The sequence below is a fragment of the Ixodes scapularis genome, unplaced genomic scaffold (genome assembly GCF_016920785.2).
Source record: "Ixodes scapularis isolate PalLabHiFi unplaced genomic scaffold, ASM1692078v2 PGA_scaffold1__304_contigs__length_218370807, whole genome shotgun sequence".
NCBI lineage: Eukaryota > Metazoa > Arthropoda > Arachnida > Ixodida > Ixodidae > Ixodes > Ixodes scapularis.
This window is the reverse complement of record NW_024609846.1, coordinates 91,473,445-91,495,230: the sequence shown is the minus strand read 5'-3', so window position 1 is coordinate 91,495,230 and position 21,786 is coordinate 91,473,445. Positions and strand designations below refer to the sequence as shown.

Here is a 21,786-nt window from a genome sequence, read left to right as displayed (position 1 = left end):
TTCTTTTAGCAAAAATGGCGGCGGAAATTCATGTAATACTTCAGCAAGCTTTCAAGGAAGATGCTATGAAGAAATCGCAGGCATATGCGTTGTTTTCTCGCTTCAAGGCTGGTGAATTATTGATGAACACCCAACGTCGCTCAGGGCGTTTGCGAGGGGAAATGCCACGATTTGTGGGGAATGGGAAAGTGGTGGTTCCATCACGACAATTTCCCAGCACACATGCTCCGTCAGTGCAACAATTTTTGAACAAAAATAACAAAGCACCTCTTCCCCTCGCAAATGCCCTGAGCGACGTTGGGTGTTGAAGCGCTTCGGGATAAAAGTCACGACATGGCGTAGAACTATAGCAGGCCATGCTGATCGGAAAATTTACGGTGCCGTTAAGCGCTGCTGGCGGCGGATGCTGGTACTACGGACAGCCCGCCCTCCCGAAGTTCATTCAGTTAATTTTCGGTACCCCACGGTACTTTTTTTTAAATCAAATTTTGTATTTGTTTGCGCGCTGTATAGACCTAAAGCATAAATTAACTCTCCAGTAGTGCTACTTTGATTCTCGTGCTTTATTAACCTTGATACTCACCTCAAATGCAGTTTGTAAGCCTTTAATATCGGCAATATTTTCGTAAAGTGTTCCATATCCACTAATCTGTTAAAAATGCATGAAATATTAGGTATTGCACGAGTATGTAAATAAACTAACAAAATATATTACGTTCAAGTGAGTTTCTTCTTCCGTCTGACCCGCATACACGTCCACGACACAACTTTCGAGGGGATCGAAATTCTGCGCCGTTTCGTTCTTCCACCATTTGCGTTTGTTTCCATTCTCGTCGTGGTAACTTCCTAGAAAGTATTTATAGTTTGAAATAGATTTATCTAATAGGTATTATAAATTTACAAACCTGGGTAAAAAAAGCCGTGATTGAGCTCGTGTCCTAAAATCCATCCCAGAGTTCCCATTTTGACAGCGCTGTAGCCGTTGAAGGTAAATATATATTAATATCATGCAATTTAGTTATTTTTTGGGTAGCAAAGCCAGTCACGATTGTTGAAAGCATTTTCATTTAAACTCACGATGGCAGTCCAGACAAGTAGAACGGGCGTTGCAATGTCACCGCCGTCAAGACTGATGAAGGAAAGTGTAAAGTAAATAATAACTCTTGTCACAAGCAATAAAACGCAAAAGAAAAAAATAAAAAAAAATATTTACCAACTGAATTTTCCAGAGGCAAATAAGCGGCGAACACTTCGCTCACATCATGGGACCATCTAGAAATAAAATGTAATTGCAACCGGTGGGTGTACAATTTGCAAAAAAACGCAGTTAAGTCTATTCGCGTGACAGAATGTGCACATTGTTTCACCATTCTCAAAACTTCAGCAAAGTGTAAGAGCTGATAATTCATTCAAACAGCTCGAACTAAGCAACCTCACAACATACGTTCTCAGCGTTTGCGCATGCCATTTCCTGCTAATACAACTAGGCGCTTTGAATGCGCCAAGGATGCACTGTAGGATTTCATATTCGTGTATACGTGGCTTCTTGATTTTGTGCGAACATCGGTACAAATTAAGTGAACTATGATTTGTAAACGAGCAAAATAAAGGAATTCGTCTAGAAAATATTCGCTAGCTGTACACTACGCGACAGGGTTAACACAAAGACGACATCAGCGATTTTTCTGAAATTTTACTGAGACAAGAAAATGCTGAACACAAAAACGCACTTTTTAGGTTCGAGCCCTGAAAAAGCACCCTTTGACACACTATAGTCAGTTACAGGTCAAGAAGGTAGCGGCAAATGCCCCTCAAAGGGAATCACATATCCCTCCGCCACCTCCGCATCCAATAGCGTCCCACCGTTTCCGTGACGTTGCGGCCAACGCGCGAGGAGGGTCTTGCCTTTCTGTACATATTTGCTTTATTTTTCGAATCTGACTTAGCACTGTGGAAGCCACGAGAGGGAGATTAGAGTTCTGCCCCACCGACGGAAACAAATGCGACTTTCGGGGATTAGCTTCCCCCCCGATGGATACAAAGGCTGCTTTCAGGGGCTCGGTTCCCTCTCCGATGAATACAAAGGTCGCTTTCTTAAAAAGTGGGATCGGAGACAAGTGGGAATCCATTGAAGCGGAACAAGGAGCGTTTCCAGTGAACTCTTCTTTCGACTGCGGAGAGATTTGAAACGGGCGCATCACACTTGTGGGAGGAGCTTCTCCTACCTTCTTGACTTGTAACCGACTATAGCACATTTGATAGCAGCTATTTAGTAGACGGATTTTTCCGAGAGCGCTCGGCGCATGCCTGGCGCTACCACAACCTTAGCTCACAGGAGGCTGGAGGCAGAGGTCGGGGAGCCGCGGAGACGCAGCGAGCTTTATGCACCCTTCAGAAACAGTCAAGCTTTCAGGATGCATTGCGAAAGCGGCGGCCTAGAAAAATTGGCTGGTAAGATTGATCTGTTATATTGTCCCCGTCTGCTCAAAGGATTATTTCAACAGATTTGAAATATACCCGTCGTGTTCAGAAATAAGCTGAGTATGATCCACAATATCCGTAAATGACAACCGCACGTTTGTATTTTGAGCCTGACGGCTGTATTTTTCGTTAGAAACATCCCACTCTGGCAAGCGCTCGGAGAACAGCCAGCGGAGAGCACGTGACATCCGGCGCCACCGTGACGTAGATTGTCTCGGGACGAGCAAAGCTGAGGCGAGGCTGGCGTCGACAGGATATCCTTGCCGTTCCAGCTACCGAAGCGGCCGAAGCACGCCATCGATTGGGCCACCGCAACCCCAAAACTGCTTTTGTACGAACATTCAGTAACGCTTTATTCTTCTATAATCTTACGAAGGGATAATAGCGAAGTCTGGGACACACAAGCGAGAGTTCCAGTGATAGGGAGGTTCCTCCTTCCCCTAGTCTCTCGTGGTAGACGGCGGCGAGCCAGGCATCGTCAATACCTGTCAAGGCTCCTAGACTGGCATTACAAACGAGGCTTTAGCGACATCCACCAGGTGCTTTTTGCTAATCGTTTAATTCGTTTTAAAACTCCTTTGCTTGTCGTTTTCAAAAAGAGATTGGTGAATCTGATGCGGCACTGCTTTCTTGAACACATATAGACCAAGAATTCAACACCGAAATTTCGTTGTAGTATCCCTTGAAAGGGGCACTAACACTAAGACGAAACATTTTTTTTCTGCCTGGTTAGGATAAATACGTCTCAAAAATTACGTTCGTCTAAAAATTTTTTTTGTCAAATATTTATGTTACAATACGAAATTTTTCATTTCCTACCCAGACCGAAGCTGCAACCCCGTGGAATGATGATGATGATAACTTTTGTGCCCAACTATGCTCTGTTTCACTTTGTGTTGTACCGCAGGAAAGGCTACAAGCGCGAGCTCCTTGCTCTATGGCACACCTCGGCGGCGCGAACTCTTGTGCACCAAGGGCAGTTGCCAACGCTATGAGCTCGCGCTTCTAGCCTTCGCTGCGGTACAACATAAGGTTTAACGGAGTATACTCTGCGCTCTGAAGTAACCCTTACAAACAATTCATATCTGGCCAGATATGAGGATTTCAGATATGGCCATATCAAAAGTTGGCCACATAAAACCTGATACGGTATATCTGCCAGATGTAGCCTCATAATGCCAGATATAGCCTGATAACCCTGGCCAGGTATGGAAATCCCAGATCTGGCTAAGAAAGGAAATTCCAGATCTGGCCAGGCATATCTAAAGGACACAAGCCTGAAATCAGCACTTCAACAATTTTCCCAAGTGCCCCGTCCCGCGCTCGAGGAATTATGGAAACGGTGATCCTTCGGCTGTTCAGAAAATTTTATTCCACAAAAATGCACGCTCGCTGCACGCAACAAACATATTCAACGGTCTCGCGGGGGACTGGTCTGTAGTATCAACTAGAGTTTAAGGCCCATTAAACAGTAAAAAGTTGATCATGACGCGACCCCTCACCACACAAAGGTAGCGGCACGACCACCGGCGGAGGAACTCTTGTTCGCCAAGGGAGAACCGCTGGTCGTCCAGGTAGGCGGTGAGTTCTTTTCGGATGTCCCACAACAGCGGCCACAACGCGCGGCGTCGTTGTCGCTGGGCCGTCGCGACACAACGGTTTCGCCACAGCACCCACTCACATATTGCCACTAGTAGCAGCGCAAAGGCGCCCCGCGGGCAACGGCCTTGTGTGACGTATACGTCCACCCCGAGACCTCGAAACGAGCGCTGTATTACGCGCCATAGGTCCCTCGCCGGTACACACTCTCTCACGACGTGCGCGTTTGTTTCTATTGCACCACAATTGACGCACTGTGCGTCCCGTACCACTCCCCAGCGGAAAAGCCTGTCTTTTGTTGGGAGGACACCCCAAACCTTTAACCATTCAAAGTCGCGCACGTGGTCCGGCAGCGTGGACGACGTCAGTGCCAGCCACGAGTACGGCTGCACCGTGCCCGGCGGCGGCGGGGGTTGGTCTGCCACCACTAGGTGTTCAACAAGCCTAGACGCCGGGGCCTCGAGTATCTCCTCTCGTGACACGTGGACGCTGAGATTGTCGAAGAGATCCGCGGTAGACCTGTAAAATGCAGGGGTCGTCTCCGCTCGGGGCCGAAGAGGGCTCGGAAGAGAGTCTCCCAAAAGACGGTTATTGGCGCCGAGGAAGTAGAGCGTGAGTGGCCGTGCTGGGTTGTCGTGGTCGTCGAGGATTGCCAGGGTTGTCTTCAGGGCCAGTAGGGGCGCTGCCAGCTCGATGCACGGAAAGCTCCACCCTCCTTCACAGCGGGGGAGGCATAAGCGGGAGCGCCTCACGAGTTCTGTGCGGTTGTTCCAGAAGAAGGTAAACAACGCCGAGCGCACTTGGAGGATGAAGGGGCGCGGCGGGAGGGCTACGCGGGCCACATGCCACAACCTTCCGCAGAAAACCGTCTGAACAAGGTACCGCCGCACAGCCATGGGGAAGTCGTAATGGCCAGCCTCAGCGGCCTTCTCTATGATCTCTTGACGCAGGTTGGACCAGGTCTCCGGAGCCACGCCGGAGGCGTCGTACGAGATTCCAAGAATGGTAACGGACTGGGCTCGCGGCAGAGATGGCGGGCACGTGGGGGGAGCCCCGATACAGAGGGATTTGCTTTTTTCAGGGTTCAACCGTGCGCCGGAGAGGCACGCGTACTCGTCGAAGAGTCGGAGGGCCTTCACCAGGCTGTCTTCGTCGCGCAGGTAGAGGGTCACGTCGTCCGCATACGCCGAGACGCGAAGCTCCCCGGACCCAGGTAGAGCAAGTCCGCTTATGCTGGGGTGCCTGTCGACTCCAACCAGGAAGGGCTCTAAGCTGAGGACGAAAAGTACCGGGGACAGCGGGCACCCCTGCCGAACTCCTCGCGTTACCGGAAAGCGTGCCACTAAGGAGCCATTCAGGAACAAGTCACTCCGCAAGTCACTGTACAAGGCTGCGAACAGCTGAGCACTCTCGGAGGAGAAGCCAAACCCGTCGAGAACACCGAGCAGGTATTGGTGCTCAACGCGGTCGAACGCCTTGGCTTGGTCCAACGACACGAGAAGCCCGTTCGCCCGTCGGGAGCGTGTGAACTCCAGGATGTCGCGAGTGAGAGTCGTCAAAGTATGTATGCTGCGGCCCGACACCGAGCACGTCTGTCGGGGGTTTACTAGCTCCGGTAGGAAAGTTTGCAGACGCGAGGCTAGGGTCGCCGCGAGGAGCTTGTAGTCACTGTTTAACAACGTTATCGGGCGCCATGCCCCTGGGTCGGCATGGTCACCACCCTCCTTGGGGATGAGTACGATCCGTCCCTGCCGAAAGGATGGCGGTAGGAGGAGGTCTTCAAAGTAGACCCGCACGACAGCGGTAAAGAAGTTACCGAGAATGTGCCAGAACGTGCGGTAGAACTCCGCTCGGAGACCGTCCGGTCCTGGTGCGGAGCCGTTCTTCATCCGCTTCAAAACGTTCCACAGCTCAGTCGCGGACGGGGGCCGCCGCAGGCCCGCGTCATCCTCGGCGGAGATCTAGGGGAGGCCGCTGAGGAGAGGGTGCGAGGACACCGAATAGCGATCAACCGGCGCGTCCGACTGGGCCAGCGATCGGAAGTGGGCTGCGAAGCGACCATTGTCAAGGTGGCCGGGCGACCCCGATGCGGAGGGCGTCTGCTGTCTTTCAAAGGCTTGTAGGCTTGTGCGATGGGTGTAGCGCAGTACCTCTGGGTGGACCGACGGGCTCCCCTGGGCCTGCAAGACAGTAGCCGCGGTGGAGTCCCACCGAAGGTATCGTTCATAGCGTCTATGCAGCTGGTCGAGGTACGCCCTCATGAAGGGGGTCAAGGCGCCCCCTCGGCGGACGATACGGATTCGGAGGATAGTGTCTTGTAGAAGCCCTCGATGCCGTTCGCGGAGGTGCCGTCCCATCAGAGTGCTGAAGCTTTGCCATTGACCTTTTAGGCGGTCCCAAGACGCCGGCTCTGGGCGCACGCCCACTAGCGACTCCTTGACCAGGTTGCCTAGCGTGCGGCGCGTGGTCTCGTCGTGGAGGATCCTGGAATCCAGACGCCACGGACGTGGGGAGCGTGCGACGGCAGAGTCGAAGCAGAACTTGATAAGTAGCGGACGGTGATCGGAAATCTCTTCTGGGCACGACGGGAAGTCCACCGCAGTACAGGTCTGTAGCGCGGCAGATAGCGTGCTAGGCAAGTACAGCCGGTCTATGCGACTTCCCGAAGCCCCTCTGTTCCACGTCGACTGGTGGGTGGATCCATGCAGTAAGGACCATCCGTCTACGAGGTCGAAGTGCCTCACAAGCCGCCGAAGTTCACGGGCGGACCAGGTTGAGCGACCCTGACCAGGACCCCGAACGTCGGCGTTAGAGTCCAGAACGCAATTGAAGTCGCCGACCAAAAAGCACGGGCCCGCGTCGAGTAGATGCACGTCCAGGCTGCGGAAGTACTCGTGCTGGAAGGTCGATACAGTTGGTGCGTAGACAGTGACGAGGCGAAATTTCCGTTCACCGAAGAAAAAGTCCAAACGAAGAGTCCTTACCTCCGTATCAAAAAGATAAGTGGCATTGCGCAGCAGACTGCGATTGCAGACAACCACGCCCACGCCCGTCGCGCGGCGCGGCGCGTAAGAAAAAAAAGCAGTCACAGAAAACCGGGATTCGAAATTCGCAACGTCACGGAAGCGGGCAAAGTTGGTGTCTTGTAAGCACAGAAGATCGCAGTTCTGCATCCTCGCGAAATGCATCACTTCAGTTTGCTTCGTTGGGTTTCGAAAGCCCCGCACATTCAGGGATAATATGCGAAGTGTGGCCAGTATAAAGTAAAAAGGGGGATAGGGACGCCGGCGTGTTGCTTAAAACGTGGAGCTGTCGGACGATGCTGGAGAGGGGTCCCGACGCGGGGGGGAGGACTTTCGCGGTTTCTTGGGGCACGTGGCTCGTGGGCCCCCACTGTCAGTTGAGCGGGAACCGCTGCTCCTGAGGGGACGCTTGGAGTCCTCGTGCGTTAGTCGGTTCGAGTCGGACTCCGGTGTTTCAGTTGTGGTCGTATCCATACTGTCGGTCGGTGTCTCTGCGGGGCCACCTGGAGCGGGGTTCTCGTCGATGACGAGGTGGTTGGTGTCGCTGGACACCTCGCCATCACCCGACGCTTGGCTCCACGCTGCATAGGTGGTGTCGCCGACAATAACCGCGGCGGTTCGGGCAGAGTCCGTCGCTTCGGCTGAAGTCACCCCCGAGCCGGTCGGGCTTGGCTCAGGTGGGGCGGGTGGGGGCGGCGACGGAAGAGGCGGTGGTGCGGCCGCGGCTGCGGCGTCAGGTGGTGACGGAGGGGCGACGGTGGAGACGGTTGGTACGGCCGGAGCTTCGGGGGCGATGGGACGGGTCGCGTTTCCTAGGTCCAGGGCCGGGAAATCGGTGGCGTAGTTTCCGGTGACCATGGAGGAGTAGCTTCTCTTGGCCGTGCAGTCCACAGTCGCGTGGGTTCCACCGCAGCGTCCACAGTTGGCAGTGCAGCCCTCGGTTGGGTGCCCGAAGACACCGCAGCGGTCGCAGTAGCCCGTCGTACACTGTGCCCGGACGTGGCCCTCCTGCCTGCAGCGTCGGCATACGCGCTTCAGGCCGCGGTAGTCAAAAGTAGCACGATGTCCGGCGACGCGCAGGAGGTTGGGCAGGGGGTTAGCCTCCTTCATCTCCATGCGGATGAAGCGGGTTCCTGTTTTCACAGTCGCCGTTCGGTGGTAGGTTGCGTAGGAGACGTCGATAACTTTGCCGTACGGGGCCAGGGCTTGTACGAGCTGGTCGTTGCGCACAAACGTCGGCAGGAAGAGGCAAGTCACATTCGTCACCTGCGGACCCGTCGGCACGATGGGGACTGACAGGTTGGCGATGGAGACGCTGCCGGCCTCACGAAGCTTGAGGGCGGCTGCACGGGTGTTGACGACGACTTGGAAGTTTGTACCTCCTAGGTGCTGCGCCGAGAAAATTTCGGGCAGCCCCACAATGGCGGATATCCCATCAATGAGATCGTCCGCCGATGTGCCTACTGGCACGACAACGTCGAAAGCGTGCGCTTTCGGCGGGGGAGAAGATTCCGTCGACGCGGCCGCCATGGCGGTTCGCACCCTCGCCGGGGCGCTCGACGACACGTAGCCAGGGACCGCAGAACGCAGGCCCCGGACGAGATGCAGCCAGGAAACCAAGAACTCAGGAACAGCGACGAGATGTTTCAGCTGCCTAGTGACCGCTAGTTTTGACCAATTCCACGGTTCCACTGTTTCGAGCGTAATTCGTAGTCACCCTGAAGAAGCGCCCCATAGGGCTCAAGGACCTGTCATATCACTTTTACAAATTTTCGTCAATGGCAGCGTTTATGACACTGTGCATTCTGTCCAACCTTCAAACAGGCTGAGCCGCCGAAATCTCTTACAATATTGACATTCTCGTGATTGTTGTTTTAGCAGGAATTACTTAAAAGCCGAAAAATCACGACAATCAAAACCTGGATTTAGCTTGGATTGAGCGGATCTGTTTATAGCATGTTTAGCGCTCCTAACTCAACATCAGCGTCTTTGAAGTTGTACGAAAATGATAATGTAAAAGATATGTCTGCAGCTCATCCAGGTAGAAGGTTGGACAGAGTGCACAGTACTGACATTGGCGGGACATTTTAAAAGTGGTATGACAGGTACTTGGGTTCCATAAGACACTTGTTCAAGGTGACTCCGAATTGCAATCAAAACTGTAACCATAGAATTGGTCGTAATTTTCGATCACTAGGCAGCTGAAGAAACACCGTCCCCATGATTCCTCGAGTACGGGCCGAAGTGCTTGCGGGATTTAGCAAATTGTCTATTCGGGCGTAATGTTAACACTTTGAAATAATTAAGCTACATTGAAATCCTCGTGCAAATTAGCACAAACAATCTCAAACTTAAGCTTGCCAAAGCTGAAGTTTGGTTTCATTTGTGCAAATATTTAGCTCGCGATCAATGAGTCATTCACAGTCTGCTAACAAAAAATGTTTTTAACTTTTTTTAACTTTTTAATATATTGAAAACCCTCCGCCAGATAAAGCTGTATATACTCCAGATAAAGCTGTATATACGCCAGATAAGGCTGTATAAATGCCAGATAAATCTGTATATACACCAGATTAGGCTGTATATATTACAGATAAGGCTTTATATTCGCCAGATAAAGCTGTATATATGCCAGATAAGACTGTATATAGGCCGTATATAATCATATAATGTTTGATGTGGCCAGATATGCCCCATATAAAAGATTTCCATACGGGAACGATGAGGTCCAGCGAAGGTCGCTGGACCTCAGTGTGACCCAAAATATGTTTTATTAAAGAAAAAAAAAGAAACTAAGCTTTTTGAAACCGAAACCGAAACATGAGTACGGAAGCTCATGGTAGTGACATTTGGACGGGGTGTACCGAGGATAAGGGAGCAATGTAGAGGAAAAGAGTGCTACCACCCTTACAGAAATGTCATATATGACCCAGATATATTTGATATAGGGCCGTATATGGGCATATAAGTAGACATATACGGTCATATATTGCCATACAAGGGCTGAAATCAGGGCAGATATGGTAAGGTGACACCATATATGACGATATATATTGGCAGATAAAGTCATATATGGTGCCAGTGGCTGCCATATATGACAGTATAGGATGCCTGATACTCCTGTATATGGCACTATATGGTGCCAGTCAACGTGTAGATGCAGGTAGCACTCTGCGTCGGCCGGTATCGGGACTACGCCGGCCCGCCCATGGTAACAGGATGGCAGAGCCTGGCCATGGGCACCGGGGAGCTACCGGCCCCGGCCGGCGTCGGAATTTCGTCTTGCTCATTGGCCAGTCCAACCGTAGAAGTTACAGTGACTGGCCGGCGTCGGGTTTTTGCTGTCTTTGCTGGCTAGTCTTTCCTTGGAGGTTCCAGTAACTGGCTGGCATCGGTATTATGCTGTCTTTGATGGCCGGTATTTACGGAAATTCAGTAACTGGCCGGCACCGGTATTTTACTGTCTTTGATGGCCAGTATTTACTTGGAAGTTCAGTAACTGGCCGGCATCGGGATTTTCCTGTCTTTGATGGGCAGTTTTACATGGAAGTTCAATGACTGGCCGGCATTGGCGCTTTGCTGTTTGCAGGCTGGCGAGCCCCGGGAACTTCCGTTTACTGACCGGCATCGTTCTATTTTTTTTCTGCCTTTTTTTACAATGCAGTCACGTCATTGAGATTCCGACGAATTGCGGCGATTCATATGTAGCGAGTGGAAATGTTCCCGTTGATCGATCCTTCGTAAATGACTGCCGACGCTGGCGTATTTGATCCCACCATGGCAAGGCTGACGTGTTTTATCGCGAAAACGCGAAAAAAAAACAAAAAAAAAACAACGCCGTGAGGAAAATTTGCATTCCAGGATTTGAGAACCTGACCCCCTACGCCACGAAAATGAAATTTTACAACGCCGAACGACACTTTTTTCAGGGAGTTAGTTTAATTAGATGTACTATACTTAAGGTCTGGCGTTATACGCAGGTGTTTGGCTCTGATAAAAAAATAAAAACGGTATAGCGGAGCCTCGAATGAAAAAAAAAAAAAAAGACGTGGCATGATTGAGCACGCGCTTTGAGCTACAAAACAATAATAAACATTACTTTCCAGGAACTAGAAAAGTAAGAGATGTGTTTATTGCTTATGACGCTACGAGAGGTACATAAATCTCCTGAGAGGTCATTTTAATGGTGATTTTAATCTAGTGTGAAAATATGCTATTTCAGGCAGGAATTGACTGTTTTATGTGGTAGTTACCATATAAAACGATCATCTAAGAGAAATATTTTAAATGTTCACATAGGCCAAACGGTATCTGTCTCTTTAATAGCTTATCCCATACAAAAATGTCCTATGGTCGGCTATAGAAAATTCTTTGTATGGTCGGCTTTAGCTATTTGGCCCAATTAGCTAAAGAATTTTCTATGGCTGTCTTTAGCATTTCTTATGGTCGCCTTTATGGGGCTCTTTAGCTTTGTCTATGGCCCTATCGCTGTCCAGCCATAGCGCTCTTTAGCTTTTCTAATGGTTGGCTAAAGACTCCTCTATGGCTTATCCTATGGCTCTCTTTAGCCAGCAAACTCTAAAAAAATTTACTTCAAGTTCCCCAAACTTGTGAACGCTACATGGTAGATATACATACATATCTGAACACACAGAGTACACACAACACAAGCAGAACACTACCCCACAGAACAGCAACAACGCAGCAACACCGGACTGCCATTTATACATTTAGTACGAACGTATGCTATGTTCGCACTAGCTGTATATATAGCAGTCTAATTTTTGAATCCGACTTTCCCGGTGACCCATCATTTGTCTCAAAAACACGGAGAGGCGGAGAAAATATTACTCGTACTTAATACATTATTTGAATTGTCTCTTGAAATAGCCCCCATCTCTTAATTCGACACCCTGAAAAAAGCAAATGTAGATCATTAGGCTAATTAACTAAAATTTATTGATTATCTTTTTAATAAGTTTGATGAATCACGTTGACAATGCAGTGATGACATGCAGTACACTGGTGCTGAAGATTGCAATCAAGCTATTGCTTGGTTGCAGTGTTCGGCGCCATTGTAATTTATTTTCACTTTTGGGGGGTAATAAATAATTTTAATTGTGGCACAAATATTTTAATGGCTTCTTCAAACAAACGATATTACTAATTTTCACGACTCGTTGCAACAGCAGAGAACATATCTTGGGTCATGGTTTGTCACCTCCATTACAAAAATTTAGTATTGATTTAATTTTCTAACGTGGAGTGTTTTTACTCAAAAGTAAGCGCCGGTAGTGATTTTCTATAGGCGTGGAAAGAAAATGTATTGGTTCTTGGCCTTTAGACTCGGGGCCATAAATTTTTCTATAGACGAGTAAAGACCAATAATTGGTTTCCAGTATTTAAACTCGGGGCCAAAGGATTTTTTATAGGCGGGTAAAAAACATTTCTTGGTTCGCTGTCTTTAGAAATGGGGCCATATAATATTCTATAGGCGGCTAAAGCAATTTTATTGGTTCCCAGTCTTTAGACTCTGGGCCATAAAATTTTCTATAGAGGGTTAAAGACAATTTATTGGTTCCCAGTCTTTAGACTTGTGTCCATAGAATTATCTATAAGCGGGTAAAGAAAATGTATTGGTTCCCAGTCTTTAGACACAGGGCCATAGATTTTTCTATAGCTGGCTGTAGCTGTCTTTATGGATTTCTATGGCCGACCATAGAGGGCCATAGGGGGTGATAAACAGCCATATAAATTTCCATAGACAACCATAGACCATTTTTGTATGGGATGTTATACGACATACCGTACCAGAGGAACGCGAATATAAAAACTTTTTTTCTTTACTCAAAAAAACGACAAACACCAATGCGTTCTGGATGTACACACTGCTGGGTTTGTGAATGTGACCCCTTGACACTACGAAAAATAAATGTCACAATGCCGAACGATAGCATTTCTGAAAGCTAGTTTAATTATCCGCGCTGTACTTGAATCTCAGGAATAAAAAAAGTGTTTAGGCCTAACAATAAGTAAAACTGCGGAGCGCAACCTGTATAAGTAAGACCTGGCGGCACGCGGGGAATAGCGCTGATCTACCATAACAAAATTAAATACTACTTTACTACTTTCCGGAAGTCAGAAAATTAAGAAACGTGCTTATGAGCTATGAGCTCAACTAAATTACTGCCTTAAAATGGCGGTATTTTTGTTTCAATAGTGGGTGAAGATGGACCGCTTTCATGACAAACTTTGGCTTCATCACTGTGGCAGTTTTATCACTTACATTTTCCCATTTTTCTCTAAATGTACCCATTATTATTAATTGCATTTCTTCGTTGAAAGGACTTGCGCTGTTTGCCTACTACACTGACCCACCTATTAGCACGGAGGGAGCGAATCATACCGGCAAAACAAGAGGGACAGGGTTTCTGAATTGCATCAATTCAAATGTGGGCTCGCACTTTTTATTTTCACCTTCTGCGTGATTGTTACCCCGAAGAATGGTGCCGACGGCAGCATACAGATAGAAAATATTTAAAATATAAATAACTAATACACAAAGGTGAAAAAAAAATTTAAAATAATAAAAACAATTTTAAAATGGTGAGAGAAAAATATAAATAATAAAAAGTAATACAAAAAGATGAGAAAAAATATTTAAAATAAAAACTAATACAAAGAGGTGAGAAAAAATATTTAAAATAATACAAAATAATACAAAATAATATAAAATATTACGAAATAAAATAAAACAAAATACAAAAAGGTGAGAAAAAATATTAAAAATAATAAGAACGAATACGAAAAGCTGAGAAAAAACATTTAAAATTAAAAAACAGTGTAAGAAAACAAATAGCGCTTACCGCGGTTCGAACCAACGACCACCAGCTCAGAAACCCAGAGCGTCAACGCACTACGCTATCGCCGCAAGGATGACCTCCCCTCCCTTTCTAGAAGGTTGCACGTCTGCTGAATTAGCCTCTCATCATTGCAGGCTTAGTTTCGTATTTATTTTTTTGCAACATGTTCAGCACTTATTCATAATATTGTCGCAAAATTGGCATGCGAAATAATTTAATATTGCTGTGTCTTTTATGAGTTTTATAATGCAGTTTGCTGATCGTTTTATTTCAAACGTGTTGAAGATACGAATACAATGCCATCGAAGCAACGGCCTCTCTTTCGTACGTTTTGCCGGCCGTGTGCGTTTGAATCGTTTGAATGCCTGTGATCACGGCCGGCTAACGGTCCAATTACCCGATTAGTGGTGATGCGTGGAGTTTGCCTTCGTTTCAAATGTGTCCGACGAAGACCGAAGCGACTGTGGGACGTGGAACTACGTCAAATCTGCTCAACAGCCAAGATCATGGCACAGGATCGAAGTAAGTTCGTGTTTTGTTCGTTTGGGCTAGATTATTTCCTGCGTTCAAAAGGCTTGTTATTGTCTGTAGATTGCTCGCTTTTACCAGTATTACTAATTGTGCGCGGATGGTGTTATGCGAGGCTGTTTTTCTTTTTTCCTCGATGCAGAGGCTGTCTACTCGCTTACCGCTCATTCACACTGGAAGCGGATCCGCGTTCGCAAAGCGGTTGCGAACGCGGTTGTATAATGATTCAGTACAATCGCACGCGCACTTGATATCATCGAGTGCGCGTGCAATTGTACTGGATCTTTATGCAGCCGCGTTCGCAACCGCTTTGCGAACGCGGATCCGCTGTCACCGCTCATTCACACTGGAAGCGGATCCGCGTTCGCAAAGCGGTTGCGAACGCGGTTGTGTAAAGATCCAGTACAATTGCACGCACACTCGATGACATCAGGTGCGTTCGCAACCGCTTTGCGAACGCGGATCCGCTTCCAGTGTGAACGAGCGGTCAGTGTGAATGAGCGGTTAAGGTCGATCAGTTGCGGCGGAACTCTTTGGGAGACGGATGGGGGGGGGGGGGGGGGGGGGGGGGGGTTGATTTCCTCCCTCCGCCGTATTGTTTACTGATCAGCTAGAATGTCTGGAAGAGCGCGGTGCCCCTCCATCGCCGATGCCACTCTCCGTACTTGCCTGCTGAGAGCTGGACCCGAAAAAAACAGCGATTGATTGATCGAGCAAGTCCGTAGCTTTCGCCGCCCCAGTAGTCTGCAGACGCCTTCATTTTCGCAGTTAAAAAATTGCCAAAAATTGGTGCCTCGATGAATTTACCCCGTGGTGATTAATGCATAGCATACCACTTCCGATCGCAAGAATTTGTGCCCGCGAAATAATTTTTACGCTGGCATTTATTCCTCGCGAAATGTCGAGCTCTAAAGATCATTTGCAGTACGCGTGTTTCATATGATCCAACGTACGTGTAACGAATTTCACACCTCCAGAAACACTCAGGCTGCTTTATATGGTGAAGTATTTTTTTCTCTTCCTACTGGTGTTTTTTTTTTTTTTTTTAGGCTTTGAAGTATTAATTACAAGCTTCTAGGGAAATGTACATGCATGTCCTCAATTAAAGTAGTGTCTCGCCAGTTTTTGGTATCTATATTAGTCGAATACACAAGAGTTATACGTTCAGCGCGTGTGCTTGTCTTTCTGAGCATCTGGTGTGTGATTGTTTCCCTGCACTGTCACCGTAGAATATGCAAAAATGAATAATGACATTGGCATATTTGTCGTGCCAAAGCCTGTCACAATTTTTTCGAACTCTGATCTCCACGAGATCACAATACCATTGTTTCTGTTGTAGTGGCACGGCAGAGTCGATACTTGTTTCGCTCCCGTCTTTGTGAGGGGAACGCTGTAATCCGATTCTACTCAATTATGGTATACTAGATAGCACTATATTTGCAGAGATAGTCTTCGGTTTTTGTAGTTCCACCGAAATATATTTCAGCTTTTAAGTTACTTGTTATTTAGCATGTAAATTTACAAGCTTATCTAGATTCAAGGCAGCGAATATCTTGCCAGCACTCATGCTACGTGTTTGAAGTATATTGCGTTAACACAATTGACCCACCCTTTGATTTTTATTTGTCAGTGCCTCAAGGGAAGCAAGGAGAAGGAGTGGATCTCGCCCCTGCCCGTTTCGATCTGGATGAGCATCATACCGGCGTGCGGTTGTGTATCACTACTGCGTGGTGCGCGTTAAAGACCCCAGGCTAGCGGTTGTACCGCGCTGCCTAAACTACTCTACAGCTGAGACAGCGGGCGCCCACTGAGGCAAGCTAACTTCTGACTGTATAAACATACACACAATTTTTTTTTTAGGAGTGGTGTTATGTAGAGAAGCTAGTGGGTTTTTCAATGGGTGGGAAGCTGTTCGAACTAAGACCAGAATGGAAAAAGCACCACCAAGTTCCGCCTGGTCCCAAACAGCCACAATAATGAACACGGAATTCAGAAGAATAGTAATACGAAGGACTTACGCAGGCAGCCACACTTTGAGTTCGCAATGACATTTGATTATGATCACAAATATTCCTGCTCTGCTCAAGGTGGCCTAGTTTACACACCATATTGGTAATCTTTAGCGCAGCAGGAATATTTTTTTATCAGAATTAAACGTCATTGTTAACTGAACAAATGAGGCTAGTCCGTCGTGTTTTTATTCTTTTTACTTCTTTGTTCGTTATTTCATTTTTTTCTCATGATTTAGTCCTTTTGTTTTTGTTTCTTATGTGTTCAATTTTTTATTTTTTTATTTTTATGATGTTTTAGTTTACTGATGATGCCCTCGTCATTTCCTAGTCCGGGAAACAGTGGTGACCTCGTCGTGTTCAAGGAGCAGTAATAGCCTTTTCATCTTGTATTGCTTCCGCGGCGAACAACGTTGTCTGTGTGCATGTGTGACGTGTTTATCACACAGGAAGATTTGGCGACCAAACGGAAAAACAACGCCAGCGAGGAGCGACTGGGGGCTTCGAACATCACACGGTCGAAGAAAGGACTTGAACGACGAGGCTAGCAAGCAAGCCCTTGTCAAAACTGCGGTGCTCGACCGGAGAGTTGAATCAGGACTGTGACTGTGTGAGTAGGAATCAACGACTTTGAAACTTTCGTATAGTTTACAGCTTAATTGTTGCCTTCCGTTTGTTTTACTTTAATAGGTGTCTTTGTGCTATTACATTTTTAGTCCATTTTAATGTTTGTCCGTGCTATATTAGAGTTTTGTTTCTTACCATTTTTTCTTGAATGGGGGAAGTACTTGTTTAGAGTTTTTGCGCTTTTATAAATAAAACTTTTTTTGCAAACCATATTCTCCGTCTGCTCCTTCGACAACCAATCCCATCAAAGGGCTGTTTACTTTCCGACGTCGAATAATACGTTACAATGTTTCCGAGCTAGCGATCGCCTGCATTCTATATTTGTAGCATACATATTTGTCGGAACGACAGTTTCCCAACCAGACCAATAAGGACTGGTCAGTGGTCTATTCTGTAGATATATCTACGTAAACACGCGTTTGGCAGTGTGGGATAGCAGTAAAATGTATATTATGTGGATATTCATAGAAATGCATTATATGATCCCATGTCTGGACCTGGAAAGTATGGTACCTGCCCCATGGCAATAATTTTCATGTGATGCTAGAAGGAGCATCACATGAAAATTGCTTTTTATGGGGTGGATACCCTATTTCCCAGGCCCAAACAAGGGATCCTATAAAGCAGTCCAGATATCGCATATAAGGAATTGGGCAGATATGGTTATGTAAGGAATTGGGCAGATATGGGTATATAAGGAATTGGGCAGATATGGCTTTATTAGTCCAGATATGGCCTGAGTATGCATATCTGGCCATATCTGCCCAATTCCTTATATATCCATATCTGTATTTTTTAATATAAGTCCAGATATGACATTTCTGTAAGGGCAGAAGTAACATTGCAACGCGCGACATGAAGTTGCGTGCAACGTTTGTCGTGCGATTGATTTTCCCCTATATCCCTTCCGCTCGATGTTCATACGCTTAAAAATCGATTGGCTGGTACCACCCACGACAGTTAAGACGTAGCGACTGCACGTCCTTCACAACGTTGGTCTCTCGTTCACCGCCATTGCGTCATTCAGGCCGCGGTACGTCGCCATGTTGAGACTGCCTTAGTAGCTAAGCATGATGAAATACAGGCTCAGTAAACACGGAGCACATACGCATTACATGCACTTCTGTGATCTGTGCAACAATTGTTTTTACAAAAATATTAGGATTTTTTTTGGATGCCACAAATATGGGGCTTATATTATTTTCTATTTTTATTACTGAATGTGTGTCTTAGATTACGCACGACTTTGAATATGTTTGGCATGCATAGTTTGAATTCCAAGTAATCATGAAAAACACAGTAAGCGCCACTGAAACCGGCCGATTCTCGGCCGGCTGTTTTCGGGCGGAAGGAAAACGAATTTCGTGCCGTAAATTTTGTTCTGGTCAGTTGGGTTTTTTAGGTCATGCTTTAATAAAACTATCGGTGAGCATAAATGCAATAATCATGAAGCTTAAAAATTGAGACTGTGGTGAACGAAAGATAGGAAACTTTGAAGTTGAAAAGGGCACAGGAGAAAACCAACATGACCTAGATAAGCAGAAGGCCTCAGCACCGTCATCACAGTCAGATCGATGGAGGCCTGTGATTGGTCACGAGTGCTGCGTCAGTGTTCGGCCGGTGCTCGTGTTCAATCAGCACGTCGAAGGTCGGACTTGGGCCCAACAGCCGAGTTAGCGCGATCCGACTGTTATGACTTTTCTAGATGGGAGAGCAGGAGATGCGGAGGTTTTGAGTATTCTAGGTGGGGGTGTTGAAAAGCAACTAAATCGTTTATTTTTTCTCCTTACTTATATATCCCAAATTGACACCAGCAACTCCTCTCCCGGAAATACACTTCGTTCACAATGCACCGATTTGTAAATTGTGAACGTTGGTGCCAGTGTTTATCGGGAGTATATGAATAGCGAGAGAAAATAAACGATTTAGTTGCGTTCGAGACACCTTCTCCTGTGTCTTTCCTTCTTCGTCTCTAGTTTTCAACTTTTCCTCACCAAAGTCACGGGTTTTAAACATCTTGATTAACTATCGCCAGCTTGCCTGCTCACCCACGGTTGTTTTATTAATACCCTGTCACTGCCTCTTTAGAAAATGCATGACATGGCTTTATTATCTTTGCGTTTCTTTATTCGCGATTTGTGTTTTCGCTTTATCGGCTAATGCCCGAAACTTATCAGATATTTGCTACGGGGCGATGATACGGCGCTCGGCGCTCTCCGGGCGTTTTTGAAACACTCAATGAGGAAGAAAAATATCGGCTATTTCTTGCTTATGCTAGTGCCACAAAAGATGTAAAGGATTACTTTTAATACAATATAGTGGCTAAATAAAAAAGCGAATACGGAGGAGTAGCCACATAAATCTTGTCCTTAACCACACGCCAGAAAGCCTTTTCTCCTTCAAACGTAAAATAAGGGCGAAGCGACAAACACAGTCAAGTTGACAAGAAAACAATACTTAACATTTATTGGAGGGCGTCCATAACTGCATGTGTTTAATTCGGATGCACACGGGAGCACACGCAGTGGCCCTATAGTTTAGCGACACTTAAGCAAACTTTTTGTTCTGCGCGTTCCTCTAATAATACTGTTCTACAACGAGGAGTACGTTTGTCTGCGTCATTATCATTTTCCTTCATACTATAGTCGGTTACAAGTCAAGAAGGTGGGAGAAGCTCCTCCCACAAGCGTGATGCGCCCGTTTCAGATCCGTCCGCATTCGAAAGAAGAGTTCACAGGAAACGCTCCTTGTTCCACTCCAATGGATAGATATTGGGTATACAGAGCGATGCCAACTTGTCTCCGATCCCACTTTTGAAGAAAGCGGCCTTTGCATTCATCGGAGGGGAACCGGCCGAGCCCCTGAAAGCAGCTTTTGTATCCATCGGAGTTGGAAACTAATCCCCTAACGTCGTATTTGTTTCCATCGGAGGGGGAAAACTCTAATTTCCCTCTCGTGGCGTCCACAATGCTAAGTCAAAGCCGAAAGTTAAGCTAATATGTACAGAAAGGCAAGACCCTCCTCGCGCGTTGGCCGCGACGTCACGGAAACGATGGGACGCTATTGGATGCGGAGATGGCGGAGGTTCTATCTATTGTGAAAATTGAGCAGATCAAAATATCAGTAAGCATTACACCAAAAAACGCGAACGCATGTTTTGGCATCTTGAAACGAAAGGTTCAGGATGCCAATACCGAAAGCATCTACTAAAAGATGGATGTCCACCTTTCGGTGGGCATGCACCTGGCTATGAATGACAATTAATGTAAAAGGAAAACTCAAACCACAAAATAATGCCGAGCCCGACGCTTCAAGGCCAGTTCGGCCCCTTGTTCACGGGTGGCTGTTTTCGTTATTTTCGTCGTCTTGCAAATCGCCCGGTGTTGTTAGCTTCTTTGAAGTGGCTGTTTTTTCCGCACGTGTGTTATGGTCCCTAGCACCCCGCGTGACGCACTGCAAACCGGACACGTAGGCACTTGGAAGTGTCCCAGTCGACCGGTTGACGTTATTTTCGGTGTTTTGAACGTACGTTATCAAACTACCATCATTGGTTGCTGTCACCACTCACGGGGAACACAAACACGTACTTGCAGAACTCCGGCCACTTATCGAGCTCACCTCCGGTCTCCAACTGCAGGATGACGAACGTCTCATGTCCTTCGACGTGGTATCTCTATATACAAGTGTGTCCGTGCCTCTTTGCGGTGTTTGTAGCGAGAACGGCACTGTCGTCCGACACTGAACTCTCCGAGAAGACTTGCCTCTCCATCGACGAGATTTGCCAGCTTCTGGACATAAGCGAGACTCTCGCATCCGTTTCACGAAAATACGGCGTCAGTGTGACACATAAGACAGTGTCCTCCATTGGACGCCTCTTCTCTCTTCCTAAGGGTCGTCCCCCTAAAAAAAGGCTCAGGAACTCGTCTACAGGATTCCTTGTGGTGACTGCGCCGCCTCCTACGTTGGGGGAACTATAAACTTCCCGGAACGTCCACGCCAGCATCACAATATCGTCAAAAAGAATAACGTGCAAGGTAGCGCGCTGGCAAAACACGTGCAGAAAGAGAGTCACAAGATCGAATTCAACAACTGCTCTATCTTCTGCACGGAAAGAAACTGGCGAAGACGCCTTTTTTTTAGAGTCCTGGCGCATTCAAAACACCGAAAATAATGCCGACCGGTCAGCTGGGACACTTTCAAGCGCCTTCGTGTCCGGTTTGCGGTGCGTCACGCGGGGCTTTACGAACCACAACACAGGTGCAGAAACAACGACGGCTTTAAAGAAGCCAACAACATTGGACAATTTGCAACACGAGGAGAAGAACGGGAAACAGTCACCCGTAAACAGGGGGCCGAATCGGCCTTGAAACGCCAGGATCCAAATTATTTCTTGGTTAGAGTTTTTCTTTTACAGTATGTGGCATCTTGTATACATGTTTTTTTATGCGCTTTATTGCTTCTGGGAGTGGGTTGCTCTTCACGAGCATCAGTTTATAGGTAAGTCAAGGTTTCTGCTGTTCAATCTTCAGCTTACATTTATATGCAAATGTTTCCGTTTTGTGTGTGAATGCACGGGGGCGTGCATCTGTGTAAGTGTATCTTTGCGAGGAGTGCAAGCGACCACTCTTGCGTGCGTAACAGCGTGATGTACCGCAC

At 47.2% G+C, this 21,786-nt stretch overlaps 1 protein-coding gene across 1 annotated transcript in view; it reads right to left on the bottom strand.

The window, feature by feature from the left end:
* The window catches only part of LOC115320125 (neprilysin-1-like), a 96,866-nt gene that overhangs the window by 4,430 nt on the left and 70,650 nt on the right, over positions 1-21,786 (bottom strand). Inside the window, exons 15-19 of the mRNA XM_042290840.1 lie at positions 1,214-1,272; positions 1,078-1,129; positions 906-973; positions 716-846; positions 584-649 (exon numbers count right to left, since the gene is read on the bottom strand). Of these exons, the coding sequence (XP_042146774.1) occupies positions 584-649; positions 716-846; positions 906-973; positions 1,078-1,129; positions 1,214-1,272 (376 nt within the window). The remainder of the gene's footprint in view (positions 1-583; positions 650-715; positions 847-905; positions 974-1,077; positions 1,130-1,213; positions 1,273-21,786) is intronic.